The sequence below is a fragment of the Emydura macquarii genome, unplaced genomic scaffold (assembly GCF_026122565.2).
Source record: "Emydura macquarii macquarii isolate MOO-44397 ecotype Brisbane River unplaced genomic scaffold, CSIRO-AGI_Emac_v2 contig_3220, whole genome shotgun sequence".
Lineage (NCBI taxonomy): Eukaryota > Metazoa > Chordata > Testudines > Chelidae > Emydura > Emydura macquarii.
Window position 1 is genome coordinate 534,400 of NW_027133357.1, and position 22,498 is coordinate 556,897.

The following is a 22,498-nucleotide window of genomic DNA, read 5'->3' on the forward strand; positions in this document are numbered from 1 at the left end:
GTCAGAGGAAGGAGCCAAAGAGAAGTTGCAGAAGTGACATCGTCAGAAATGGGATGAAGCGGATGGACGCACTTATCAGGCAGCACAGGGGCAATTAGCTGTTGTGAACCTGGGTGCGCTGGTGAACCATACTGAGTGCAAAAAGGAGCAGGGGGATTTGATGAAGCTCAGCATTAAGTAAGGCAGCCGAGAAGTGTAGGAAGTTAAGAAAATTAAGAGAGTGATGGAAGGAAAATGATCCTTGCAGAGACACAGGCACTCAGCAGAAGAAAGAGAGGAGGCAGCTTCACGGGTCCAGGAAAGACCAGCGAGCGGAGAGACAATGGTGGGCAGTTGCCATGAAGGAGATATTGAGGAGGAAAAGTAAAATGAAAGAGAATCTCTGGAAAAACTTGGACTATAAACCAAGCCAGCCTGATGGGAGATCCAGAGAAAACTCTGTAAAGGAAGCCATGAAATTAACCAAAATTATTAGTGTCACAATTCCATAAACTCTGCCACCACGACCTGAAATCAGGGTTAATAGACAGAACTCCCTGCGATGTATCCACAGCTGGGCCATGGGACGACCAATGTGCTGATAGGTTTTCTATCAAACCCCGGCTGACTAACAGGGATGGAACGGGAGCAGACAGGGATCGGGCCCAAGCTGAAACCCATACCCCAGGGGAAGGACACCACCTCTGAGAAGCCCTGGCATGGTTTGGGAAGAGCAGTGCGCCATATGTGGCCCATGGGCTTGCTTGGGCTGGGATAGCCACGGAGTCCCAATGCAGTGCTGGGAAGGGCAGCTGCAGCTCGCCCCAGTAGCGTTACCTGTGTGTGACTGAGCCTTCGGAGGGACGGGTCACCCAGCCAGCCTGGCGATGGTGTAGGATATTGACACTGAGCGTTCACAGCCCAAACCACCCCCCGCGTCGCGGGTGCAGAGCCATCGGCTCCCCAGTGGGAGCGGCAGGTGGTAGTTCATGGGGAGACACTCACTGGACAGAGATCCTGGGACTGTGAAGAGTGCCGCTGAGCTCCATCTCGTGAGGCCCCATCAACTGCTCCCAGGGGCTGAAATGTGGGTTGATGCTCTCGGTGCAGAGTCCTTCCCTCTGCCGGCAGCACAGCTCTGTGCAGCCCCAGGCAGGGTTGGGGGCTGGGTGCGGGTGTTGTCAGCCAACCCATCTGCTGTGTTTTGGGGGATGATATCATGGCTTCGAAAGCAGAAGGGGGGAATCAGACCCCTGAGTTAGCTCCAGACCCACAAGGGGCTGTGTAAGCCAAAATGCAAATCGAACAGCTGGCAAGGAGAAAGGGGGGTCGTCTCTCCCCTCCCTCCCACGGCCAGCGGCAGAGAAGAACCGAGTTCCTTTCTCAGTAGGATATTAGCCTGGGATAAATACCCCAGGAGAGGGGAACCGAGAGACCTGCTGTCTTGAAGGGAAATTCTGAGTCCTGAAGGCCAGATCAGTTCTCTGCCACCCTCATCAGGGACCCGGGGCAGCTCAGGGCACGCTGACAGCAGGGGCTCCAGCCATAAGTAGGGACACTGAGGCTGCTGCAGATCTCTGCCAAATATAGGACACCCCCCCCCCCCCAGCGTGGGGAACGCCCAAGCAGAGTGTAAGTTGGCTGCTTGGAGATGAGGAAAGTAACTGCAGCCAGGAAGGAGGGGAGACTTCTTCCCAGGCTCTGGCTGCCAGATGGGCTGTGGAAGTGGAAAGGTCCCTGAGCCGGGTGGGGGAGGGAATTTTGCTCCTCTTGAGTGAGTGTGTGGAGAATAAAAGGCCACCACGGTGAGGTTGGGGGGAGGCCGGGACTGAAGTAGGGTTGGCCAGCACCAAACACCCCTCCTGGCCAGAGGGCGGTCTGCAGCCCTGCACCCCTGCTGTCTCCTTCACACGGCTCCCTCCCTAACCCATCTCATGCCCGCCCAAAGGAAATTAAAACATTCTCCACATCCAGGCCGATTTATTCACTCTGCAAGTACCCACTGGCCCTCCAGGCCCCACGCCCCCGCTCAGCGCCTCTCTCTCCTTGGTTGGGGGGTGCCCAGCCGTCTTTCCCAGAGCTGGATGCAGGTAAATGTCTCTCCAAGAGCTGATATGAGCTAATCCATCTTCTTCTTCTTCTTCTTCTTCTTCTTCCAGCCAGCGTCTCAGGTCTCTGGTTCCTGGGTGCCCCCCAGCTCCATGGAACCACCTGCTGCCCTTTACAGGGAATTTCCTATCATTGGGGCTGGCTCAGCCCCAGGCTCCATAGCCCTCGGCAAGCCCCCGTCCCAGGGATCCTTACACCTCCCCCTACCGCCACAGAAGCTGAGGTTCTCCCCCTTCAGTCCTCGGCTCTGACCTCCAAGAGATGGGGCAGAGGAAGGAAGGTGGCTATGGGGAGCGTTGCAGTCTCCCTTGCCCAGCCCCTCTGCTGTTCAAAGCAGGGCATGGCTGGGAGCTGCTGCCTTTTCTTGGGCCAGAGAATGGCTGCTTGTGACCCCTCCGAGGGGTGGAAGCCTCAACCCATCGGTGGGGCAGGAACCCCTGGAGGGACAAAGGGACCCCCCATGCCCTAGAAACCAGAGGGGAGGTGGGAGGGGAAGGACAAGTGCCAGACGCAGCACAGCAGACAAAAAGAGCACACACACACACACAGCCAACCCGACATCCACACAGCCAGCCGTCTTTCTTCAATAACCATACAGCCAACCCTCTTTAACAGCCAGCCACCCTTCCAGCCCCTTTTTTATATCCATCCATCTTCCCTTCGCAGACAATTCCACCCCTGCAAAATCCCCGCGCACACTCCTGCTGAAAAGCTGCAGAAACAACACCAAGACGTATCAGCCAACCGCAGAGCCCCCGGTGAGTCTCCCCCAACACCCCACCCTACCAACCCATGTCTGGAACAGCACCTTATTAGTGAGGGGCATCAACCCAAGGCACAGACTGGGAGGGGAGTGGGGTCTAGTGCGTTAGAGCAGGCGGGCTGGGAGCCAGGACTCCTGGTTCTCTGCCCAGTTCTGAGACCACAGAGGGTGCCATGGGGGAAGTGTGGGCAGGAAGGGGAGGGGCGGGGCACAGCCCAGCTCGGGGGCCTGGATCCAGGTCCCCCCAAGCAACAAGGACACTTGTCCCAAGTCTGGCAGGTGGGGGGTGTGCCGGGAACCTGACTTTCCTAATGGCCCCATACCCAGCTGAAAGGTATCAAGGGAGGGCGCTGGGTTGTGGGGGAAGATGTGAGGGGTAGTCGGGGGGGGGGGGGGGGCTAGAATTGGGGTGACAGAGGGGCAAGGGGAGGAAGGGGAAGTTGAGGGGTGGAGGGTTAGCTCAGGGCTGGGGGTGGGAGAGGTGGAATAGGGGTGTTGGGGGGAGGGATGGGCTGCTGGAGAGGATCAGGGGTTGGGGGCAAGGCCAGGGTTTGTGGGGCAGTTTAGGGGAGTTAGGAGTATCTCAGGGTTGAAGGCAAGTCAAGGGCAGAAATGGGGGTTAAGGGGAGGATTGGGGAGGCTTGGGGTTAGGTTGGGGAGTTCCAGAAGGATCCAGGGCTGCAGAAGTTGAGGGGCAGATGAAGGTGTGAGGAGCAAGACCAGAGGCAGGGGTGCAGACATATGACATCCCTGCACCGTTCCCCCCCCAGCCACCCTGCAGCACCACCGGGTCTCCCTCCTCGTGCACACCCAGCAGCTCTGCGCCAACACCCACGATGCCCGCTACTGTGGCCACTTCGAGATCCCGCCCACTGCTGCTGGACCCACTGCCCCAATGGGCATGAGTACCTAGTCCTGGCCGCCTGTCACGCCCACCTCCTCCCCCTCCGCATCCCCTGCCAGATCCCCCTGTGCCACCTCCATGCCTTGCTACCCTCCGAGACCCAGCCCCCCGGCTTGGTGGCCCTGAGCAGCACCGCCAGCATCAGCAAGAGCATGGCCATGCAGAAGATGCTCCAGGACTGGGCCGGGGGCAGCTTTCCAGGGACCCCTCTGTGCCTTGGATTTCTCCTGCCAGGAGCTCAGCCTGTCCACCGGGAGGTGCTGATCAGCACCAAGCACCTCCACCTCCCGGAGCTGCTCCCAGAGCGTTCAATGATTGCCGCAGAGTGTAAAAAACCAAACATGGATAACGCTTGGTTTGGGAAAGAAGTTTAAACCAAAATAACTCTACCTAAGACACAAACACTGCCCCCACCCAGCGCGATGGATGCCGCATCCTCGAGTAAAGATTAAGAAAGGAAACAACAAAACGGAGAAACTTATAGTTCTTTGGCACTGGGTCTCTAGACCCCAGAACTCACCGCATGGCAGGGGTACAAAGGCCAGGCTGCTGCTTTAAAAAAACCCTCTATGTGACTGTGGCACCCCGGTGTCAGGTCCACACTGGACTTTAAACTTGGCAACAAACAAGAGAAAAACAAACTTGAGGTCCACTCTCCCTCTCCCCTTCTGGTGGCTTCTTCCCCGGCTGCTCACCGTTTCACTAAGAAGCCGGCCGAGTTGCGCCCGCCTTTGCAGTAGAGAGAGTCCTTCCTTTTGCTCAGTGGACAATACTTCAGCGTGTGGGCTCTGTCTCCAGTGGCGTTACACACTGGGCAGACGTACTGGCGCAGGATGGGACACACCACGGTGCCGTCGGCTTGCTTCAGCAGGTGCGAGGAGTAAACCTTTTTGGATTCCCCATTGTGCCTGCAGAAGTTGCACATGAGTCTGCTGAACGTCTGGGGGGCGACTGACCCGCTCTGCCTATCTCCAGAACAGCTGTTGCTCCCATTCCTCAGCAGCTTCAGGTTCAAGGTGTCCCGTAAGGGGACTTGAAGGTGGAGCCCAGGCTGGCAGACATCTGCGGTCTCACATGTTAGGGTCCTGGTCCCCTTCCTGTCCTCGATGATTTCGCCGACTACCTTTGACAGTTTCAGGTAGTCCCTCCACATGTCAAATTCATGCGTGGTCACGGCTGGCGGAGAAGGTGTCACAGAAAGCCAGACAGGAAGCATGACGTCCATCAGCGAAGCCCCCTGCCTTGCAAGCAGCTCCTCGACCCAGGCTCCTTTCAAAGGCTTCAACTACAGCAAGCAGCAGGTGCTAACAAGTAGTATGTGCCAGCCTGCGCCAGCAAGAGCATGTGCATATCCAGTGCAAGAAGGTGGAGCCTGGAATTTAAAGGGCTAGGAACCAAAACAGAAGAGCACCCCCTCTGGAGTTTAATGTGCTTAAAGTAAATATCCAGACTCAGTTGTTGCAAATCTAGTGGGCAGCAGAAGCATCCCTCTTCTAGGAAATTGAATTCCACTTTCCTCCTCCCTTTTGCTCCAGAAATTCATGTCCTAGTGCAGTGGTCCCTAAACTGTTTACCCTGCACCCCCCCCTTATCCCTATCTGCCCTCACTCCCCGCCTCCCGCCCAGCTTGGCCTGGGAGTGGGGCCACGGTTGAGGCAGGGGGCTGCAGCTGGGAGTGGGGCTGCAGTCAGCAGCCTGTGGTCAGGGGTTGTGGTGGGCCAAGGGGCCGGGTGCCGAGACCTAGCTGGGAGCTTCGGGCAGAGGGGGGCTAGGTGGCGCTCACTTCCTACCCCCCACGGGGGCTGGCCTCGGGTCTGCCTGTGCCGCCCCACCCCCAAACATTCGTCCATGTCCTAGGGGGACATGGCCCACAGTCTGAAGACCTTTGTCCTAGTGCAACACTGTCAGCGGCTGTGATCAAACCTGGGATCTCGAGCTTAATGTGTGCGCCTCTACTGCCTGAGCTAAAAGCCACACCTCTCTTAGCTAGGGCTGTAGCAGGCTCAGGTATCTGCAAAGAAGTGCCTTATTCCAGCTGCAGAGATTGACAGTGATGCTAACAGGACTCAGTCCATACAAAATCATTTACAAGGTCAGTTTCCCACCAGTTCCTGCTTTAAATGAAATTGACCAGCATAGCTACACCAGAGTAGTTATTCCACTACAGGTGTTCCAGTATAATTCCACTGCAGAGTAAATATTCTGGAATAAAGTCAATGTATTTTGGAACAGAGTGTGCCTACAGGGCGTTATCCTGGAATACCTGCTATCCTGGAATTGATAGAGTGAAATAGTTATTCTGCTACAACTATTCCAAAATAGCTCCAAATCAGAAGCTCCAAATTGAAATATCAAGCAATCAATATTAGGGTGTTTGAGCAGTTAAGGTTAAACCTTAAATTTAGCCAGATCATATGCTGTGATTTCTTGTTTTCCTTGTTCAAGCTAGACTGTCATGACAAGATCATTAAAATAACATTTACAAGAAAAACAGAAATAGAAAAAAAAGAACTTTTCAGATTCCCACCTAGGTCAAATTAGCATCTGTGGAGCCATCTTTATGGCCAGGAGCAGCCCCATTGACTATGAAGGGAAGTGTGGCATCCGGACCCTTGATTGTTGAAATCCCAACTTTCCCCTAAGGCGGGGGGGGGGGCGGGTTTGCATTTAATGCCCCAGTTTGCTGCCCTCTCACTGCTCCCTCTATTCTATCCGCCCCATCCTGGTTTGGGCTATTCCAGTCAGGGACTTTCTGTTACCTTCTACAGATCTAGGGTAATGGGGCCCCCCCATCTTGGTGGGGCTTTCAGCAGGACCCTAATAACCATGATTAATAATAACCTGCTTTCAGGGCATTGTTTTGGGGCTCAGCAAAGCCCCCTGGGTTTGTCTGTTTCTGTGTCTATCCTGTATCCTGCCGGTGCCCCTGCGTCTGGGACCAGCGGGAAGATTGTATCTTTTAGTGGCATCTCCCCTCCCCCACTGCTCTGGAGGGAAGAATCCCCTGACTTCTGAATGAAACAGAATCAGAGCCAGGTGGGGGGCTGAGCAAAGGAGACGCAGACAGTTCGGGGCTGGAGGTGGATGGAGACAGCCGCTGTGGTGTGTAAACAAGGTCAGCTGACAGCTCTGACCTATCTGCTCTGTCTAGGTCGCTGGGGTGAAGCTCAAAGTGACCAAGTGGAAATTTTCTGTAATATGTTTATGATGCCTGTGTGTGCCTCAGTTTCTCCGCCCCCATACTTCATATGATCAGTCCAGGCCTAGGGTAGCTCACCTGAAAATGCCAAGGTCAGGGCAGGCTGCAAAAGGAGAGCAGATTCTCCCAGCACTGGTAGGTGACAGCGGATGCAGGTGGCTGGTCGCTTGCAAATCATAGACCCTAGCAGAACCCAGGTGTCCGGGAGCTACTCTTCAGGGATCCCCCTGGTGGGCTGGGTAAGGAAGGCATCTATTACCCACCCAGAGAGCAGTAGCTGCTAAAGCAAGTACACTGCTGCAGCAGCCTCTGTGGCCAGAACCGAGAGCAATTCCCTCTCACTGTGGCAATTCCTTGGTGGTCATCAACTAAAATTGCTAGGCAGCAGGTTTAAGATGAACAAAAGGAAGTATTTCTTCACCCGACACAGAGTCACCCTGTGGAACCCTTTGCTAGGGGATGCTGTGAAGGCCAAGACTATCACAGGGTTCAAAAAAGAACTAGATTAAGTTCATGGAGGATAGGTCCATCAATGGCTGTTAGCCAGCGGGGCAGAGATGCAGAACCATGCTCTGAAGTGTCCCTGGCCTCTGCCAGGGGCTGGGGGTGGTCGATGGGCAGGACCACTCGCTGATGGCCTGTTCTGTTCATTCCCTCTGAAGCACCTGGCACTGGCCACTGTGGGAAGACAGGATACTGGGCTAGATGGACCATTGGTCTGACCCAGAAGGACTGTTCTTATGTTCTTATGAATCTACAGGGGATCCAATCCCAAGACGTTCCCCTCCCCACTTGCACTGGCCCTGACACAGCCTTATGATCGCAGAGAAAGTGATTGGGGATTTTTCTGTGTCACGGCTCCACAGGCTCTGTGCTGCGGCTTGGCTTTTAAATAGTCCCTTGGAGGAATCCCGTCAATGTGCTACCCTCCTTGCTGCATGTCCTGCACAGCCCCCGAGAGCAGCCTTAGCCCTTTGCCTTCCACTGGGTAACAATGCGAAGTGTGACGCTGTCTAGACTAGGGGGACCTTTCAGAATATTATTTAATATCAGTATCGCAAATTACAATCATTCATACGGGATAGACCACACCAGGCACCGTTAGAACGGGTATAATTTGCTGAATAGGGTAGTATTGTTTTTGTGCCTGTATCATCATACATGTAATTATGTCTGGCATATCTGTACTTCAGCTGGTGCTGTGCTTCTGGGTGATACCACAGGCAGGAAGGCAGCAGCAATAGCCTGCTTAATGGCCATCAAGGAAACTCACAGGTACAATGAACCCTGGGAGAGAAACCAGGGCTACACCTTATGAGTCATCAGGACTTGTAAGAATTTTATGTGCCCTATGGACAGGGGATGCTGGTGAGGCTTTTCCATGCCATGCTGTGAAACAAGCCACACATGGCAATCCAGGCAGACTATAAGAGACAGCTCATCCATATTTTTGTCTTCAGTCTTCATTCCTGCTTCCTACCTCTGGACCAACGCATCTGCAACTGAAGCTGTGAAACACAGGACTGAGACCAGATCCTGGATGTACACTAGAGCAGCGGTTCTCAACCTTTTTTTCCCGAGTACCACTCGGGTCAGGTACAGTCACTGTACCTGGCCCAAATGGAACTCGGTAAATAAGCGGGGGGAACACTTTCGGCAGCGGCGGGGATACATACAGGAACCAATGCCCTCCGCCGAAACCCTGCCACCGTTTGACCGTTTTCGGCGGCAGGGTGGGTGGCACTTTCAGCGGCAGTAAGCATTCGCCGTGGCGGCAGGGTTTCTCTGAGGGAGCAGCTGAAAAGATTCGGCAGCGGCAAGCTTACTCGACGGCGGCGCGGGGGGGGAATCAGCGGCGGCAGGATTTCTCGGCGGCGGCGACGGGGGGGATCAGCGGCAGCAGGGTTTCTCGGCGGCGGCAAGGGGGGGAATCGGCAGCAATCTTCCGTGGCGGCGGCGAGGGAGGGGGATTCGGCGGCAGAAACAGCGGCAGGAAACGCCGCGTGTACCACCGAGCCGTCTTCCGCGTACCACCGGTTGAGAACCCCTGCACTAGAGGGATTGTACAAGCCTGCAAACACCACAGATCTAATGAAAACCTGGTATATATGGACTTTCAAATTACTTGTATGTATCTGATTGCTTTAATCACATAATACTTCTCACCTTGTTTGTTTCTTTCCTTTTATAATAAACCTTTAGTTTTAGTTACTAAAAGATTGGCTGGCAGTGTGGTATTTTGGGTAAGATCTAAACTTATATTCATTTGGTACTGTGGCTGACCCTTTGGGGTCAAGAGAACTTTTTGGTAAAGAGCACAGAGTTGTAATAACTGATCTCTTTACTGGACCTAGTGGCTGATTGGGAGCCAGAGAAATGCAGGAAAGGGGGCTGTGTATATTTTGTTGTAGTTTCTTGATAACCTGTGTGGGGAATAAGAAGCACTGTTTGTGACTGGTTGGGAAGTCTGACTTCAGTGTTACCCCCCAGTGCTGGGAGAATGTGCTCTCCTTTTGCAGTCTGCCCTGGCCTTGGCATTTTCATGTGCTCTACCCTAGGCACGGATGGGTCATGCTTGGGGTATCCCTCAGCTGCTCCTCATCAGAGGGAAAGAGCTGGGGTGGTTTGGGGAATGGATTTGGGTCCTGTTGGGAATTCCTGTTTGGTTTATGAATTGCAGCCCTCTGTGGGGGCAAGACCTTCTGGGAAGCTGATGCTGGGCCATCATCAAGGAGCCAGCAACGCTGTTGGCCCAATGGGGTCATCACCAGCAGAACAACGGACTTGTAACAACTCTACTCAGGGGGGCGGGAGCCTGGAAAATTGCCAGTGCAAGAGGAAAAGGAGCCTCAGACATGCTCTCTAAGCAAAGAGAGTCAGAAACTGGAGAGCCAGGAGCTGGGGGGCTCCCCCGAGGGACACTGACCAAACCCAAAGATGCAGGAGTGGAGGGGGGGAGGGTGGAAGAGAGAATTATGTTCAGCTGGGGGGTGTTTCACCTAGGTCTGTAACTCCCCTGTGCTGTCTAAGTGTGTGGGGGGCGGGGTTAAGAAGCCCCTTTGCAAAGCCCGTGTTCCTCACTTTAATGCCGAGTGGTCCCCAGGAGTTACACTGCAGCAAGGGGGCGTGAGGGAGGACGAGGAGAAAGCGGCTGAAGAGATCTCAGCACTGGCTTTGGGTCTAGGATGGGAAAGGGCCGGAGAAGAGGTCTGAGCCCAGGAGAGGCCTTCAGAGCTCCCAGGCAAGGACATGCACAGGTGGGATCCAAGGTTGGTTCCCATGATACCAGCGACTGGCCACTAGGGGGCTGAGCTGGTGATGGTGGTTAACTTGTTGGAAGGCTCCATTCTATCTTCGAGTGATTGCTCATATGCATTCCAATTAGGTGTGTGCGTGCCCCGAGCACAGATTCCCGGAACCTTTTTCCTTAGCACACCCGCAGGGCCGGGTGCGGCGCCCCCTGGAGTGCCGCACTCATGTCGCGGTATATAGGGCACTCCCGGCCCCACGGGTCCCCAGTTCCTTCTTTCCTCCTCTGACGGTTGCTGGAACTTCTGCCCCTTGCTATTGCAAGCAGCAGTCCTTAGCTTATCGTTCTTGTTAGAACACCAGTAGTTGTTCATTTAGTTTTTGTTATTCAAAAAAGTCAATAGGTGACTCTTTAGTTGTTAAGTGCCCTTTAGGGCTCCTGCGGAGCCATGCCTGGCTCCACGGGCTTTAAGAGTTGTATTCTTTGTTCCAAGCAATTTCCAGTGAGTGACCCTCACGATCGCTGCCTTTGTTGCCTCGGAGAGCAGCACCGAAAAGACAATGCCGCATTTGTAAGTCATTCAAGCCCCGTACCCAAAAAGAACGGGACACGAGACTGAAGGCCTTACTTATGGAGTCTGCGCTGCGCCCGGCCTCCGAGCCGTCGAGATCTCCGGCACCAAGCATCTCTTCGGTGCAGAGTGCACCTCCGGCACCGGCAACGGTACCCAAGTCTTCGGTGTCGACTAAGAAGAAGCGGTCTGAGATCCCTGCGACGGACTCCTCCTTGCGACCAGCCAAGCAGGGAGATGTTCAGGAGACACCCCAGCCACATGTCGTAGAGGTTTCTCCGGCACCGGTGTCTCCTCGCAGGGACCCTCCCCTGACCCCTGGAAGTGGGGGAGCGCCCCTACAAGGACCATCGACGCCGGAGGCGTTCGTCGTCACAAGAGCCTTCATAGCCTTGCATACGCCTCCGTCCCCCCCTCGGCCAAGGGATCGGGGACCTGCGTCTCGGGGCAAACCCGCGCTGGGTGGCCCCGGTGGGTGGAGGAAACATCGCTCCCGATCCTCACCCAGACGGTCACGGAGAGTGGAGAGCCCATCCCCTCTGAGCTCCGACTCTCTGTTGTCGAGCACCTCGGCACCGCAGCACCGGGGGCGGTCAAGAGGCCCCAAGAGCCGACGCAGAAGCTATAGTGCCGACTCCGGCACCGACCGCAGCTCGGGCTCGAGTACTCCGGTGCAGAAAACATCTCGGCACCGCACCAGCTCGCCTGTTGACAGCCCGGGTCACCATCACAGAGTGACGGCACTGGGCCAGGAGGTTCTACCAGTCCCCTCTACTGCGGCACCGACCATGGCGGCGTCGGTATCGGCACCGCCACCACCTGTTGCGGCACTGTCAGCCTCCCTGACGGGAAAAGCACCGATGCCCCCAGTGCCCCTGAGTGCTCAGGAGCCGTCGGGCCCAGTGACTATGCCCTTGACGGGCCCGGCACTGCCGTACCTGATACAGCCGTACCCGACATCGTCGGCACCGATGATACCGGCACCGGCGCAGTCGGCTCTGATGATACCGGCACCGGTGCATTCCGCACTGATGACATCGGCACCATCACAGCTGGCACCGATGATACCGGTACCAACGCGCTCAGCACCGGTGGGACCGGAAGCGGCACAGATGATACTGGTGCCGACACTCTAGGCACCGATGATACCGGCACTCTCAGCACTGATGTTACCGGCACCGATTCCCTTGGCACCGATGATACCGGCGTACACTACGCTCGACCCTCTCGCGGTACCGAGCGGCGCGGCGACGGTGGGAAAGGCACGTTCCCGCTCAGAGTCTTCGGCACATAGCCGCAGACACCGCCGTTCACGCTCCAGAGGTGGCAAGCGGCGCTATAAGAGGTCGTGACATAAACATAGGAGGTCCAGCTCCTCTAGCTGGTCTTCCTCCAGACAGCGCCACAGGCGTAGACACGTCTCGACCTCCTCTTCCTCACAAAGCCGCTCCCCGCCTACGGGCCGTAAGAAGCGGTCCGCAGGCTCGGGCCACCAGGACAGACATGGGGAGGCCTTTCAGTACCCCATTCCGGGTTGGCCCCAAGGGCCTTGGCAGGGGCCATACTGGGGTCCATGGAGCACCCAACCGCCTCAAGGGGTGGAGTCGCTCCATTCGGGGGTGGTTCAGCCTCCACCCCCCCCAATTCCGCCAGCTCTGCATGTTCCCTCCGAAGCGGAGTCTGACCCGGAGGAAGGTCCCTCTACAGGGCCCACTCCCTTCTCCTCCTCGTCATCCCCAGAGGAAGGGACCTCAAGGGATCATAAGTCACCCCTTTTTGATTTTCGGGCGCATCAGGACCTCCTTAAGAGGGTGGCCAATAATTTAGGTCTACCTCTTAAGGAAATGTCTGTGGAGGACGATCCCCTGTTTGGGCCTTCAGGGTCATCTGGGCCCTCTCGAGTGGCCCTACCAGTTCATGACAGAGTCATGAAAATAGTTAAAGCGGTTTGGCAGACCCCCTCTTCTGTTCCCCCAACATCTAAGGGAACAGAGAAGAAATATTATGTGCCAAAAGAAAACTTTGAGTTCCTTTATAATCACCCTGCCCCGGGAACTCTAGTTGTCGACGCGGCTAACCAAAGGGACCGTCAGGGGGGTCAGGGAAGCACCCCCAAGGACAAGGAGGGGAAAAAATTAGACCTCTTTGGCCGCAAGGTATACTCCACTGCTGCCTTACAATTGAGGGTAGCCAACCACCAGGCCCTTCTGGGAAAATACAACCAGAACTTATGGGCCTCCCTACACCGCTTAGTTGCAGCGCTTCCCCCAGATCAAGCTGCAGACCTGGCCACGGTGGCAGAGGAAGGAGAGGCAGTGGCCCAAGCAGCCTTACAATCGGCTAGTGATGCCGCAGACTCCGCAGGCAGGGCGATGGCTTCAGCCATCGTCATGCGCCGCTGCTCATGGTTACAGGCTTCTGGGCTGTCCCCTGAGGTCCAGCAAGCGATCCAGGACCTGCCATTTGAAGGATCCGGCCTCTTTTCAGAGAGGACGGATGACAGGTTGCATGCCCTAAAAGATTCCAGGGCCACCCTGAGGTCCCTGGGGCTGTACACCTTCCAGACATCGGGATGTCAGTCTTGCCCCCAGCCTCAACGTCACCCACCTCCCCCGCCCAGGCCAGCTCCTAGGGCTATCCAGCCAAGGAGGGGTCAGGAACGGTTTAGAGGGCCCAATCGCCGTGACCGGCAGGGTTCTTCGGCGCAGGCGCAGCAGGGCAGCAAGCCTGGATCCGGAAACGGTAATAAACACTTTTGACAGCAGCTTTTAGGTTGGCGCTCTTCCTTTTCCCCTGGATGTTAGCCGACCCTTTGAAAACAGGCTTCAGCCATACTATCAGGCCTGGGAGACAATTACTACGGACCGCTGGGTCCTGGGGTGGTCCTTAACGGATATGCCCTTCAGCTCACGGCCCTTCCCCCGGATTCCCCTCCTGCCCCATCCCCCTTAAGGGTCCCGGCTCACGAACAGCTCCTTGTGCAAGAGGTTCATTCCCTTTTGCAACTCGGTGCTGTAGAGGAGGTTCCGCAAGGGGAAGGAGTTTCTACTCCAGGTATTTCCTGGTCCCCAAGGCCAAGGGGGGCCTGAGGCCTATCCTAGACTGGCGTTTGAATAGGTTTATCAGACGAATTAGATTTCGCATGGTCTCTCTAAGCTTCTATAATTCCTGCCTTAGATCCAGGGGATTGGTACGCTGCTCTTGAATTGAAGGATGCGTACTTTCACATCTCCATTTTGCGAGGACACAGGAGGTTCCTGAGATTCAGGATAAAGGAAGGCCATTATCAATTCACGGCCCTCCCACTTGGCTTGTCCTCGGCCCCAAGGGTTTTTACTAAGTGTATGGCGGTGGTGGCAGCCCACCTCCGCCGTAACGGGGTACAGATTTTCCCCTACCTGGATGACTGGCTCATCAAGGGCAAGTCCAGAATCCATGTACAGAACAGCCTCGAGCTGACTTGCGCCACATGCACCAGACTGGGGTTGCTCATTAATGAGCAAAAGTCCACACTCACCCCGGTGCAGCGCATAGACTTCATTGGGGCCACCCTAGACGCCATTCGGGCAAGAGCCTTCCTGCCACAGCCCCGATTCCAGGCGATGGGTACCATTATTGCGGACCTTTACAGGTCCCCCACGACGACAGCCAGGCACTGCCTACAGCTGTTGGGACATATGGCAGCTTCCACGTACATGGTTAGGCTGGCACGTCTCAAGCTAAGGCCTCTACAGGCTTGGTTAGCTTCGGTTTATATTCCTTCCAGGCATTTACTGACCAAGGTGGTCACGGTTCCCCCACAGGTGCTGTCCTCCCTCGATTGGTGGAGGACTCCGAGAGAGATGCTCAAGGGAGTCCCGTTCTCAGACCTGACTCCGTCAGTGGTTCTTATCACAGATACCTCGGATGTGGGATGGGGACCCCACATCAGCAGAGACCTAGGGACCCAAGGGTTATGGTCTCCAGCGGAGAGAGCCCTGCATATCAACGTTCGAGAGCTCAGAGCGGTCCGGTTAGCCTGCAAGACCTTCCTCAGATTCCTGAGGGGTAGGGTGGTGCAGGTCCTCACAGACAACACCGCAGCCATGTTCTACATGAACAGGCGGGGGGGCGGCGCATTCCTTGGCCCTGTGCCAGGAGGCTACACGTCTATGGGAATTTGCAGTGAGGCACAACTTTCATTTAGTCGCCTCTCACCTCCCGGGGAGCAGGAACGACGAGGCAGATCGCCTCAGCGGATCGTTCTCACCCCGACACGAGTAGTCGCTACACCAGGAGGTAGCGGCTTCAATCTTCCGAGAATGGGGCACTCCCCAACTGGACCTGTTCGCGTCATCTTTGAACAGGAAGTGCCCGAGATACTGCTCGCTCCGCGGTCGCGAGCCGGGCTCCCTGTCCGACGCATTCCTAATAGAATGGGTGGGGGGCCTGATGTATGCATTTCCCCCCATTCCGCTCCTCCCTCAAGTCCTCCTCAAGATCAAGAGGGACAGGGCGAACATCATCCTGATTGCCCCAGCGTGGCTGAGACAGTACTGGTACAGTACGCTGCTCGACCTCTCCATCGCCACTCTGATCACGCTCCCCAAGCGATACGACCTGCTTTCCCAGGACCAGGGGCACTTGCTGCACCCGGACCTGGACTCCCTCCACCTGACAGCCTGGAGACTCTCTGGCTGACAGAGGGAGAAAGAACCTGCTCCTTGCAGGTCCAACGCATTCTGCTGGGTAGCAGGAAACCCTCCACGCAGGTTACGTACCGGGCAAAGTGGAGACGCTTTACTGGTTGGGCAGAGGCCGAGGGTATCTCCCCAGACTGTTCGCCCATACAGGTGGTTCTGGAATACCTTCTACACCTTAAGATCCAAGGCCTAGCCTTGGCCTCCCTGAAGGTACACCTGGCGGCCATCTCGGCCTTCCATCAGCCGACGGAGGGGCGCTCCCTTTTTTCCCACCCCATGTCTGTCAGATTCCTCAAGGGGGTGGAGAGGGTGTTTCCACAGGTTCGGGATCCCATTCCTCCCTGGGATTTAAACCTGGTCCTCTCCATGCTGACAGGACCCCCCTTCGAGCCCATGGTCCCTATTGGTCCTCTCTTGGAAGGTATCCTTCCTGGTGGCTGTTACATCGGCCAGAAGAGTCTCTGAAATAAGAGCATTGACATTGGAGCCCCCGTACACTGTTTTCTACAAAGATAAGGTCAGGCTGCGACCCCACCCGGCCTTCTTGCCCAAGGTAGTGTCCCAGTTCCACTATAATCAAGACATCTTCCTCCCTGTGTTTTTCCCTAATCCGCATGGGTCGGCGGATGAGCGGAGGTGGCACTCGCTGGATGTCAGACGGACCCTGGCATACTACTTGGAGAGAACCAGGCCCTTCTGAAAATCCACGCAGTTGTTTGTAGCAGTGGCAGACCGGATGAAGGGCTCTCCCGTCTCCACCCAGCGAATCTCATCATGGATCATAACCTGTATTAAGACCTGTTATGAACGGGCGGGAGTGCCCCTGCCAGGTCCGGTGAAGGCGCATTCGACCAGAGCCCAGGCCTCATCTGCGGCCTTCCTAGAGAGTGTGCCTCTGCAAGACATCTGCAGAGCAGCGACCTGGTCGTTGGTGCACACCTTTGCAACTCACTACGCCATTGTTGAACAGGCGAGGGATGATGCAGCAGTTGGCAGGGCCGTGCTGAATAGAGCTGCTCGCCAGTGACTCCTACCCGCCGCCAAGGGTATGGCTACTTAATCACCTAATTGGAATGCATATGAGCAATCACTCGAGGATAGAAAACAGGGTTACTTACCAGTAACTGTTGTTCTTCGAGATGCGTTGCTCATATCCATTCCAAACCCACCCTCCGTCCCCGCTGCCGGAGTTGGCAGAAAGAAGGGACTGGGGACCCACGGGGCCGGGAGTGCCCTATATACCACGACATGAGCGCGGCACTCCAGGGGGCGCCGCATCCGGCCCTGCGGGTGTGCTAAGGAAAAAGGTTCCGGGAATCTGTGCACGGGGCGCGCACACACCTAATTGGAATGGATATGAGCAACACATCTCGAAGAACAACAGTTACTGGTAAGTAACCCTGTTTTTCCTGGCCAGCTGCTTTCAAACATGTCCCCTGAGAGTCACCTCGTCCTGGCCCTGACCCCAGCCCCTGCATCAAGAGGCCAGATTCAGCCTTCGCCCAGTGACTGGCTCTGGCAAATCCTGATGAGTTGCAGCTCACGGAATAAAAGAAATGTGGGCTGGAAGGAACCTTAAGAGGTCACCTAGTCCAGCCTGTTGCGTTGAGACTGGACCAAGTCAACCTAGACCAGCCCTGACAGGTCTGTCCCACCTGGTTTTAACACTTCCAGTGATGGGGATTGCATCACCTCCCTGGGAAGCCCGTTCCAGAGCCGAACTCCTCTTATCTAACCTAAATCTCCCTCACTGCAGATCAAGCCAATCGCTTCTTGTCCTACTTTCAGTGGACCTGGAGAACAATCGATCCCCCTCTGCTATATAACAGCCCTTAGCATATTTGACAACTGATTCTCAGCTCCCCCCTGTCTTGTTTTCTCCAGACCAAATGTGCCCAGTTTTTTAACCTTTCTTCCCTGCTCAGGTTTTCTAAACCTTTGGTCATTTTTGTTGGTCTCTTCTGGATGCTCTCCAATTTGTCCACACAAAGTGCGGAGCCCCGATTTGGACACAGTCCTCCCGCTGAGGCCTCACCAGAGCCAAATAGAGCAGGACAATTACCTCCCATGCCTTCCATACCGCACGCCTGTGAATACACCCCAGAATGATATTAGCCTCGTTAGCCACGCATCACATCATTGACTCGTTCAATTTATGATCCACTAGAACCCCAGATACTTTTCAGCAGTACAGTATGACCACCTAGCCAGTTAGTCTCCATTTGGTAGGTGTGCATTTTGTTTTTCCTTCCTAAGTGACAGTAACATGGGTACAGGTATCAATTTAGGGTTACCATCTGGCCGGTATTTGACCAGTCTGGCCAGCTTTTTTATGGATTTACCAGTTGCTGAAAAATAATTTAATCTGCCAGGTTTTTTTTTTTTTTAATGTGGGTGTAAAGATTTGCATAATTATCACAATACACTAGTGTGATGTTCCCCTCTGCAATCTGGACTGGTGAGTCGCTGTGTCACCCGAGTCCCTCTCTCCCAGAGCCCATTTTACCCTGCTTTGCTGTGAGAACTTCCATTCCTGGGCTGTTCACACACAGCCTCCAGCAAGCAAGTTGCCTTCAACTCAGTGAGTGAGTGCCGCTAGACATCCACTCATGGAATTATGCAATGGTATGACCCCAGGCAACACCCCCAGTCGCAGATGCAACCCTAGGAACTGCCATCTTACAATGTTCAGTGCTGCCCACTGCAAGTTCATTGATTCACCAATTTATCAAAGAAATTGATATGCACCTGCCTTGTTACTTCAAATGGAGTCTCTACACACCTTAAGCCACATGCACTGCTTTAGATAAAACAAACAATTTATTAAGTACAGAAAGATTTTTAAGTGATTATAAGTCAGAGGAAAGCAGGTCAGATTTGATCAAGAGAAAATAAAAGGGAAATCACACTCTAAACTAAGAGTAACACTTTCAGCAACCTTCCAAACTCATGATTCTCACCACAGGCTGGCTGGATTCTTTCCCAGCCAGGCTCCCCCCTAGATTACCACTGCAGTTGCTCAGTGGTGTTTATAGATGAGATGGAAGAGAGATTGCAAAATAGCTCTTCTTTTAAAAATGCTCCTTCTACCCTCTGGGGCTTTGCACCCCTCTTCAGGGTCAGGTGACAGACAGAGTCCATGTATGGCTTCATCCATGTCACTGTTTGTTGACATCTGGGCCAGTCCTTTGATCCTGGAATGCTGAGCTCGGTTGTTCTATACAAGTCCTAATGAGGTGCGAATTGCTCCTCAGCTCTGTAGAGTTTTGCCTTGAACTGTCTCAAGCCATTAGACACATATTTGCGAATATTACATAGCGAAGCCTCATAACCATACACATGAGATTGCAATAAACATATCACTATGCCATGAGCATTCCAAACACATCTTACCTGACATACTTTCCATTAAACGATACACAATTACACTATAAGAGTGAACATGAAGGATACACAATCACACCATAAGGGTGTACATAGGGGTGCAGGGTGTCATAACTGGGATATGTAATATTAAAAGTTTCTGTGTCCAGCTAAAGATACTACGATGTTCCAGATAAAAATAAGAAATAGATGGAAATGGCAAAATCAAATTCAAGAAATAGACTCAATGGCTTTTCTTTATGTATAAAGGTCCAAAACGTTCACATTCAAGTCTATGGTTAAAATATAGAAGCAATGCAGCTTGGTAAAAAATGACCTCAGTGAAGATGGCCACAAACAAAGCATCTTGGAGAAACATGACCAAGGTAAGAAAATGGTGTCGTCCATTTTACCTATATGCGTTCTCTCTCTAGATACGGTAAGGCTCTGTCTACACTATCATATTCATTGGTAAAACTTTTGTTGGTCAGAGGTGTGAAAAAACAGCCCCCTGCCCAACGTAAGATTCACTGAAAGAAGTGCTGGTGTGGACAGTGCTATGTCGGCAGAGATGCTCTCTGTTGGGGGTGGTAAAATTATGCCGATGGGAGAGAGAGCTTCTGTTGGCACAGAGCAGCTACACGGGAGACCTTACAGAAGTGCGGCTGCAGCTGTAAGGTCTGTGAGTTAAGGGGAAGCCCAGGGCTGAGATAGCAGGGGCTGCAGCTTGGGAGTGAGGGGCACCGGCAGAACTGTGGGGAAAAGAGGGAGCCCAGGCCTGGGAGAGCAGGGGCTGTGGGTTGGGCATGAGGGGCATCAGCAGAGCTGTGAGGGTTGTGGGAGCCCAGGGCTGGATAGGAAGGCAGGTCAAGTAAGGGGCACCTGGTCTGCGAAAAGAGTGGGGTGAGGGGCGGGGGCTGCCTTCCACCCTACAGATCCCTGGCCCCCCACAGGATCCCTCAGCTGCACATGGGATCCCCCATCCACCCACACAGACTTCCCTGTCACCCATGGGACCCCCTAATCACGGACCACCTGCCCCCCATAGGATCCCACTTCCAGTCCCATAGATTCCACAACCAGGGACTCTCTGCCCCACATGGGAACCCCCTTCCAGCTTCATAGACTCCCCTCCTCCAGCCCAGGGCATCTCCTCCCACACACAAACACTCCATCTGCCATCCCCCCAAGTCAGAAACCCCTCTCCATCCCCCACAGGGAACCTTCTATCCCACCAGGGATTCCCCCTTCCCACAGCCCCCCAAATCCTAAACACACTCAATGCTCTACCCAGCCCACAAACAGTCCCCCCCAAATCCCCACAAAGACCACCCTCCCTTCCTCTACAGATGCCCCTTCCACCCCATAGCCCCCATCTCCCCTCCCAACTTCACATCTCCTGTTGGAGGGGTTGATATCTCTCTGTATCTCTGACCCTCTTTTCCATTCTCCCTGCAGCTCTCCAGTGCCTAGAGAGCCCAGCCCCATGGGGTCACCCACCTTGGCCCAGACCATGCTGGAGGAGATGCCTGTTCTGCTGTACTACCCTCACCCCATCTATTCTATGCATGCTTTGGATCCTGGGTCACCCGTCCACGGGGGGGCCTCTCCTCCACCCTCTCCTATCTGTGCAACAGCGCGCTCCTGGGGGCCTGCACAGCCCTGGCCCTGATGCCCCTCTCCGGCAGCTAAGGGGCATTGGCCATGGCTGGTCTACTCAGCATGCAGTAGGCTACAAGTACCCACCAAACTACTGCTGCATCTCCCAGCCAGCTTGTGCCAACCCTCTGCAGCCAGATGATGCCCAGCAGGCTTGGGTGGGGCACTATGGATCTGGCACCATGGGGCAAAGCAGCATTGGCTGTTCCCAGAGGCATTTGAGGACCACACAAAGTGGCAGAACTCTTCTCCGAGATAGGATCGGCGAGGGTCCATGTCACTGAGGGGCTTGGGTGAAAATCAGAGAGCCAGCAGGCAGAAAGATTTCAACAGGCCCTGGGGGGGGCTGGATGCTGCAGGGCAAAGCAAACTCTGCCCCATGGAAGGTGGGGCTCTGGTGCTCATGCAAAAGCCCAGGAAGAGCCCAGGATTCGGATTATGCAGCCAGGAAGCAGACCCAAGATGGCCGTCCATGGGACGCCTCAGAGGCCAAGAGAGGGTCTAATGGGTGGCCCTAGGGACGGGGGTCCAGAGCAGTGGAAACAGAATCACCTTTGTGATGTGCTTGGAGATCCTCAGCAGAGCCAGGAGTTGTTGGACATCAGTGCTGACTGGCCCTTGCACTGGCTCCTCTGTCCCAAGGCTCATTTCTGACCATGCAAGGGGTTGGTCGTTCCATCGCTGGACGGAATCCACCGCTTCCAGAGGCACCAGCTAGGTCAAGGGAAGAATTCTTTCATTGACCTAGCGCTGTCTACACTGGGGCTTAGGGCAGCTTAACTATGGTGCTCGGGTGTGAAAAATTCACACCCCTGAGCAATGCAGCTGGGTCGACCTAACTTTCTAACTGTAGACCAGCCCTCAGGCCCTCTGCAGACTCAGGCAGCGTAGCTGTGTCAGTCACACCCAAGGCACCTTCCTTTTCTCAGAACGATGGGCTCAGGCTGTCCCCAGCCTCAGGCAGCGTCACTGTGTCACTCACACCGGGCCAGGGTTGGAAGGTTTTCTTTGCAACCATGAGGGTTGCAAACATCCTCTTTGCAGAGAAAGCCGAGATTCTGACTATGACACACCAGCCACATAAAGGCATCCCAGGGGTCGGATCCAGACTGCATGCCATACAGACAGCTCTGTGCCAGAGGGATGGTGGAAGATCATCCTAATATTTTCAGTGCAGATGCTGCCCGGGACTTGAATGCATTTTCAGCAGCACCATTGAGTGGTGCAGTGTTTATTATTGCAGAGATGGCTGGTGGCTCTAAATCTCTGGTATAAACAGGGCTTAGCAAAATTCCATTTTTAAATAACTCGAACGGACAAGACAGATGTTTATTTTTAAACATTTTTAAAGAATTTTTCCAATTTAAATTTTCAGTTGCAGGACATTTTGGGGGGGGCGGGGGGGGGGGGGGCGGGCTGTCGGCCGATAATTATTTAATGACAGCAGACACGGAGCTTCAAGAAATTAAAGCTACCTAAATGGCAGCCCTGCGCTTCGCTAACACCGGTATTACAACGGGTTTTATCACATTAAGGTGAGACTCAAGATCTCAAGCAGAATTTTTCTTAATTTGCCTTTAAACTTCAATTTTCATCAGTGCAAATGGTTTTTCGTAGGTTTGCGTGTGTGCGCTGAAATCTACACTTACAAACCTGTATCTATAATAATGTAATCCTTCCAGGCCCAAACATAAACCAGAGTTAGACTTTAAAAGCCATGAGATCCCACTGCTCTGAAACTCTGCTCCCACAGCAGAACTCCCACCCTTCACGTGGTACCTTTCAATGCAAAATCCTTTGCAAAATCACCTGCCTGTATGACCTTCAGTAAGCAGGTTTCCCAACACCAAAATGCAGCCAACTCTAAGATGAGATGTGACAGCTGTATCACAAGCACAACACACAGCAGTTTAGGACAAGAAGTGAAGAATACCAGATCTGAAGCTGCAAGGGAAGCTTAAAGAGGTAGGATGGAATCACCCTGAAATTGGTCAGGCGACAGGGATTGAAACCCTGCAT

The 22,498-nt window shown here is 54.3% G+C and overlaps 1 protein-coding gene across 1 annotated transcript; it reads right to left on the bottom strand.

The window, feature by feature from the left end:
- Positions 1–4,446: 4,446 nt before the first annotated feature.
- NANOS2 (nanos C2HC-type zinc finger 2) lies at positions 4,447–4,980 on the bottom strand. The gene has a single exon (XM_067531868.1). The coding sequence runs from the start codon at positions 4,978–4,980 to the stop codon at positions 4,447–4,449; it is 534 nt and encodes a 177-aa protein (XP_067387969.1).
- Positions 4,981–22,498: the final 17,518 nt, after the last annotated feature.

Coding starts and splice junctions, on each gene's coding strand:
- NANOS2 (XM_067531868.1), bottom strand. CDS start 4,980: ATGGACGTCATGCTTCCTGTCTGGCTTTCTGTGACACCTTCTCCGCCA.